This window comes from Saccostrea cucullata, unplaced genomic scaffold, assembly GCF_032062105.1.
Source record: "Saccostrea cucullata isolate Sc308-1 unplaced genomic scaffold, CSIRO_AGI_Scuc_v1 ctg1099, whole genome shotgun sequence".
Lineage (NCBI taxonomy): Eukaryota > Metazoa > Mollusca > Bivalvia > Ostreida > Ostreidae > Saccostrea > Saccostrea cuccullata.
Window position 1 is genome coordinate 80,313 of NW_026934202.1, and position 7,684 is coordinate 87,996.

Here is a 7,684-nt window from a genome sequence, read left to right on the forward strand (position 1 = left end):
AATTCCCTGATACATTAAATTTGCGAATTTGCTAATAAATAAAATTTTCTTTTAATCTGACAAATAAAAAAAAATGATCAAAAACTTACAGTGTCTGTAAATTTGGCAATCCATTAAAGGCGTTGTCTGCAATGGTGGTTATCTGGTTGCTTTGTAGTGATCTGAAATAATATTTCTTCATTAATTCATTAAAATGTCTACTCTACAAATATTAGTTTTTTTACGTCCAAGTGTCTTTACCGACATTGTTAAAGTTGAACTCTTTGCATTAAATTACATCATTACATAAATTATTATTGACTCATCCTTATGTAATATTGAACCTATTTTGTCGAAAGGTATTTTTACGACATTGATGATCTCAAAAATTTACCATAAACCATTAAACACTGCAAGGTATAGACCCTCTCAAAATAGAGTTAACTTCGAAAGTACAAGTTGTGATTATTATTCAAAGTTTTGTTGATCAGATATATCTTATTGAGACTTATTGAAATCTACAGTGGATGGAAACAATACTTTCCATTTCTTTTGCCAATTTCTTTTTAATTGTTTTATTATATTTAACAGTAAAACATTTAATCCCAACATCAAAAGCCTTATAAATTGAATAGGCTGTATCTTTTTAAGGACCACTTTAAAACTGGTTTAATGTTTCAAGTACTCAATACCGCATTTTTATTAGTATAACTTTTTTCACATGAAGAAAGATAACTCCTCCCAAAAGATGTTTTTTTTCTTACAACAACATACAACATTGTGTGATTTTCTGACTTAGGAAACATCGCTTCGTGTTGTTTTCTAACATAGTTTTAATAGGTATGATACTAAGTATTATTTTCATATGCACCTCATATATTAAATTAAATGTTGTGATAATAAATCGTTTATATTTCTGTTCTCAATGTTTAATTTTTTCATATCATGATCTGACATAAAAATCATTTCTGAGAAAATAAGCAGTGCTTCATACTTCAAACTATTTTCTATGTGACTCTAATGTTATTGTTGTTTTTGAAAATCAATCTTACAAATTTTAAATTTTCTCAAGTGAAATTTATAGAAAAGGGTCAGGACCCCTTTATTATGTAAAGAAACAGCATTGGGATTTGATAGAAACTTATTATTTAATATCATATGGATATCCAAATGGCTTAAAGTACTGCAACATAATGCATACATACATACATGTATAGTTATCAAAGTTACAACACCATGCATCAACAATGTGTAACTTTATATGCAATTTATAACACGATAAGGTGCATAAATTTAACTGAAGGAAAAAATGTACCCATTACTTTGTATCTTCATGACCAATGTATTGAATCCTATCTTTTGACAAGTGGCGGCATAAAAACAACATTATTAAGTATTTGAACACAGTTATATGAATATTTACTAACAGCATGTACAGTGAGAAGACTCTTTTGTCGATCTTACTTATATTTCAAGAAATCAATCTCGATAGTGATTAGACTACCATATTTAAGTAATTATTTGTACTTGAACTGCTCTGAAATCTCCTGGATTCAGTAAATAAATGCTTGTTTTAAGTAAATCAATTATATACAATTTAAACAAGATGTGTTTGTATAACACTATGCACCCGGCGGAAACAAAGTTCTAAAGATTAATTTTTATCAAATACTGTAGATTGGTAAATAATCACGATGGTTTAATTTTCACTATGTTCGCGATTCACCATTTTTCCGCGAAGTTAAATCCATAGCGAAGGTCATCATTTCTTTTAAAAACTTTTAAATGCTTATGCGAAAATTAAATTAATTTCTAGTTGCGTGAAATTAAAACCATCGTGAATGGTACTTTTTGAGACATCGTGAAATTTAAACACCGTGGAATTAAACAGATTTACAGTAGGTCACAGTCAATTTACTGGATCATTGTACTTGGTGTAATTTGAAAGCAATTAATTAATGGAGTATGCATACCAAATGTAAAGTCTCTATCTCCTTCAAAAGTTATCGAAATGTATCTGTTCATTACAGAAAAATAGTCATAAACTGATTGAAATAGGCCCGTTCAGGTATCGGTTTAGTAAAGCAACAATACAAACGACGTCATGTGACGTCAGAGTATATTACGCACCGAATGCCACGTGCGGTTTGACAAGTCCGATCTAAATGAAAACTGGATACGTATCTGCGCTCGAATTAAATTATGAACAGGATGTTTCATGTTAATTTACTGATGACCTCTTCTTTGCAACAAAACACATCTATGTTTTGAAAAATAGCTAAAATCGTCAAGTTTTTGAGATATTTCCTTTCTGTTATTAATGCAGTCAGAGACATTTTTATGAACATAGGTCATTGCTATGACAACCATAAGATTATCATCATTACACCTTGACAAAAGAAAGAACAAGGTATCAATGGTTTTCATATAAATCTTGCCCTGTTGTTTCTAAAAAATAAAACTGGTGTAAAAGGTGAAAAGAAATACTTTCTGAATTATTGAAATTCCATGCAGAAAAATCATACAAATCACTTCTATTATCCATATGATTGCAAGCATCTTTTTGATTTTTTGATTGGGTTCTTCTTAGAAAGTGCGATATTTCCCAATAAAAAAATAATTAAGAATTATCTGTTTCTCGTTATTCTTATCAATTGAGGAAGTGTTGTAAAATTTTTAACTTTAACACCATAAAGTGGTCCCCATGCATAGTTATATCTACGAGATGCTGTCATGAGACAGTAATGCCCGCACTACGAAGTTTGCCTCTAAATACACACTCGTATATATTGGGCTTTCCAAGGAAAAAGTCAAAATAATTCTATAATTTACACAGAACATGTATTCTTCAAATTGAGAATGAAAATCCCAGACCCTGTGACCCATGTGATCTATGACTCAGAACCTCTTATATGTATTTTATATGCTTTATTCATTACCAGTCTGAAAAAAACAGAATTTAACTAATGATGTAAATTAGATTTTGATAAATGTTTTGCTCAAAATAGGAGCCCCCCTCTCCCACCACCCCCGACACCACAAACACACGACTCGTACGTTTTCTTAAATAGGCTAGATGGAAAAGTATATAGTTTTACCGTTCAGGGGCGTAGCCAGGGTACATTTGATGTGGACGCCTGGATATGCTGGGGGTTTGTGGGTGGCCTTAAGGCCCCCAATGGGGGAGGTGAATTTTCGACAATTTCGATGTGCATGTTTGACCCTTCTGAAAGCATTTTTCTTACACTTTTTCTGCTTGTTATGCAGCCAGATTTAAGGATTGTTTTTTCCTTGTATAAAAAGCGGATAGGTACTTAAAAATGAGAAAAGATCTGTCCAAAAGCGAACCCACTAAAACAATTTTAGACTTAAAGCTCCACAAAATACGTATGGTAACATACGGTAGTTGGTTTGAATGCTTGATTGGTTTAGACAGACCACGTTATTGACTGATAGTCAGGCTTACATTAATATTAAAAATACACCTCCAACGATTAAAAATAACAAAGACAGAAGAATTCTTTTCAACGGATTTTCTTGCACATTTCCTATGAACATTGTATACATTTTAAAATGAATGTTCCTAAAAATTTACAAATCTGGTATCTTAAACTTTTTACAACAATTATAAAAACATGTAAAATATACAGTACTGGTTTTAAGAAAGTGTTACGGATGCCTTATCAGGAGCGGATCCAGAAATTGAAGTTAGGGGGGTGCAAGATTTAGGCAGGGGGCTGGGGGCCGCCTTGAGGCTTGGTGGGGGCCAGGGGGCGAAGCCCTGGAAGCGCATGGATTCTAGAGGTTTTGTAGGGTAAAAATGAGGTCTACCAAGTACTGCGAGTAGACGTTTTAAACATTAATTTTGTCAACAAAACTATGTTTATGCTAACTTTTACAATTTTAGGGGGTGCGCCCCCCTTTAATCCGCAACTGCTTATCAATAGTTTTTTAAAGGTTAAACTGAATTTTACCAATTTTTCGATTTTTGATGTTCAAATATAAAGATGAATAATGATTTTTGAAGTCTCTCATGAATCCGATATTACTGAGGTTAAAATTGAGGGGGGTGGGGGTGGGTATCGTTACATAAGTTAAGCATTGCAGTTGGAAGGTAATTTCTATTAAGAGAAATTGAAATTTTTGGCATTAAATAAAATCATTGTTACTTTTAAGGGAACCGACCGGGGTTTCATTGTGTGACATCTACAATAGAGAAACTCTTTAAGAATGTAATTATTTATTACACTTAAAAAAAAATCAGCAATTTTCGATAGTTCGAAATCCGGGAAAATCTTTTGAATTCAGGAAGGTCTATAATATCGTATTTTCCCCCCAAAACTGTTTCACTTATTTTTTATATCGTTAATTCTAAATTGTCTCTAAGTTTATTTTTTATTTTTAGCGCACATGAGCCGAAGGCTCAAGTGAGCTTTTCTGATCACATTTTGTCCGTCGTCCGTCCGTCCGTCTGTCCGTCTGTAAACTTTTCACATTTTTGACTTCTTCTCAAGAACTACTGTGCCAATTTTTACGAAACTTGGTACAAAGCATCCTTGGGTAAAAGGAAATTTAAATTGTAAAAATGAGGGGCCAAGTCTCATCACAAGTGGAGATAATCAAGATAAGACAAAAAAGGTGGGGTCATTAAAAAATCTTCTTCTCAAAAACCACTGAGCCAGAAATGCTGAAACTTATGTGGAAGCATCCTGGGGTAGTGTAGATTCTAAATTGTTCAAATCATGACCCCCGGGGTAAGGGCGGGGCCACAATGAGGAATCAAAGTTTAACATAGAAATATATAGGTAAAATCTTTAAAAATCTTCTTCTCAAGAACCACTGAGCCAGAAAATTTGAAACATATGTGGAAGCATCCTGGGGTAGTGTAGAATCCAAATTGTTCCAATTATGACCCCCGGGGATAGGGCGGGGTCATAATGGGGAATCAAAGTTTTACATAGAAATATATTGGTAATATCTTTGAAAATCTTCTCAAGAACCAGTGGGCCAGAAAAGCAGAAACTTATGTGCAGGCATCCTGGGGTAGTGTCGATTCTAAATTGTCCAAATCATGACCCCCAGGGGTAGGGCAGGGTCTCTTTGGGGAATCAAAGTTTTATATAGAAATATATAGGAAAAATCTTTTAAAGATCTTCTTCTCAAGAACCACTGGGCCAGAAAAGCTGAAACATGTGGAAGCTTCCTGGGGTAGTGTAGATTCTAAAGTGATCAAATCATGACCCCTGGGGGTAGAGCGGGGCCACCATGGGGAATTAAAGTTTTACAATTGGGAATCAAAGCATCCTGTGGTAGTGTACATTTCAAATTGTCTAAATTATATCAGTGGGGTAGGGTCGGGTAACATTATGTATTACAAAGGGGAAATCTGGTAAAGATCAGAATGGTCGAAGCTTCTCAGGTGAGCGATATGGCCCATGGGCCTCTCTTGTTTAAAATTATTTACTAATATTTTGAAAAAAATGTGAGTACGCATTTCAATATTACGCATGTCTCGCTCTCTTCTCCTTTCTTTTTTTCTTTCTTTCCTATTTTTTTTTTTTGAAAATGATGTGGATGTTTTTGCGTACAAAAGTACGCCTGGCTAAGCGCCTGCCGTTTTTATGAATAACTTTAGAATATGTTCTTGTACTATACATGTTTACATGTTATGTAAACACCATTTGGGAAATTTCTACATCACATTTTGTTGCGTCAGCCATTATCAAATTTTTAGATTAAGCATCACTCGGCACACCTTGGGCGATTCCCACTTCATCTGATAAGATGATTTTCCCGAAGGGATTATAAGCACATGGTTCAGTTTGGTGTGTATTGAAATAATTCATTTTGCGGTTTAATTGGATTATATATCATGAAGTTCACAGGATCTATGACAGTCGGTTAGTACAAATTTAAGTATAGATAGGAGTAAAATAAACCGCAGATAAGGTTAAAGTTAAAAAAGGGTCAAAGATCATCGCATGCCACAGTGGACGAATATTTCACATTGTGAAGTTATCTCCCGTTGTTGATGTGACATTTAGCTACTGGAGTAGATCCAGATTTTTTTCGGGGGAGGGGGGGGGGTTACACCTCGGTCAAACAAATTCCAACCCAGAATTTTATGACAAGCAAAGAAAAAAAATAACTTAAAAGAAATCAACAAAATAAAAACAATGATAGTGGGGTCAATTTTTCTAGGGGGGAGTATGTCCAAAGTCATTTTTATTTGCTTCAGTATATGTACAGTCTAATTCAAATAACAATGCAAATTCCAAAGAAGGGGGGTTACAATCTCCCTAGCCACTCCCTGTCTCTGAAATTACAATAGATCTTGTGACTCCAAAATAATAGATTTTTTTTTCCATTTGACTATATATAAATATATACATATTTTATTTCTTGTGTTATATTATGTCTGTCTATTTGTCCGCAGAAACTTTAATCTTGCCAATAAGTTAAGTTTTAAGTGGGATGGGCTATGCACATGGCTTCCATATTTCATAGGTTAATTCCTTGGGACATAAGACCTTTTATTTGGGTACCACCAATTTTGACCTCTTGACCTTGGATTTTTACCCATTTTTACAAAAAAAAATACAAAACTCTAAACTTGACCTAAGTTTTGATCAGTAGGTGCTAGAGCTTTTATGCTTAACATCTGTATTCATTGTGAACTTTTAACAGGTATAAATATGTTTGACCTTGACCATAGAGTTTGACCCACTTAAAAAAAATTTTAACCTTGGCTATTTACTTTTTGAACAGGAAGTACTAGGTATTTCTTATTTCACATGTGTATTCCTGAGAGAGATGTTTTCACAATAAACAAATAAATTACTAAAAAAAAACATAAAACATGAACATGTTGGTCATATCTCTTGTTCTCCCTTGAATCAGAAATGATGATATAAATATTTTTAAAATTATTATTATTATTAGAGTTGAATAGGTTGTGCATCTTAAAATTGAGTAAGTTCTGTGGTTGAACTAGCTCTGATATGTTTACTAGCTTTATTTTGCTGCTCAAAACACCTTGTTTGACTATATACAATCATACTGTTTTCTGAAATGTTCATTTTTTTCAACAATGGATACATGTCATACATGTACATTTTCAGCTTCTCAAAAAATTGCAAAAAAATTTTCAAATACTGTTACCATGATAACCCTTTCAAAATACTCATTTGAGCTTTTCTTGTTTCCTTTTCACATTATGTCTGTTGTCCATATCTGTTTGTCTGGAAAGTATTTACATTTTTAACTTCTTCTCTTTAACCATTGGGCCAATTTTAACCAATTCACATAGAAATATGTACATTTCTATGTCAGTCTATTCATCTGTCTCAATAAATTTAACCTTGGTCATCACGGTCATATCTATTGAATGAGAAGAGACAAGGAATTCATATTGAACATATATATTTGTATTTACCTGTGACAATGGCATGATTATTTTTTTACCTTGACCGTGAAGTTTGACCTACTTGCAAAAAAAAATTACATGTTTTCAATTTATCATTTTGAAAGAGAATAGTTAAGGCATTCATAATTTACATGCATATATTATTACCTGTGATAAGACCTTTCCAAATAAATCGTGACTTTTGACTTTGTGACCTTGAAGCTTAACTTTCTTTTAAAAAATGTAGCATTTACTTATAACTTTTGATTGAGAAGAGATATGACTTTCACATATGATATG

General features: G+C 33.1%; 1 protein-coding gene across 1 annotated transcript in view; it reads right to left on the bottom strand.

The window, feature by feature from the left end:
• Positions 1 to 676, bottom strand: part of LOC134240128 (leucine-rich repeat-containing protein 15-like) — a 50,333-nt gene extending 49,657 nt beyond the window's left edge. Inside the window, exons 1-2 of the mRNA XM_062722235.1 lie at positions 672 to 676; positions 90 to 161 (exon numbers count right to left, since the gene is read on the bottom strand). Coding sequence (XP_062578219.1) covers positions 90 to 161; positions 672 to 676 — 77 coding nt within the window. The remainder of the gene's footprint in view (positions 1 to 89; positions 162 to 671) is intronic.
• Between the last annotated feature and the right edge of the window lie 7,008 nt (positions 677 to 7,684).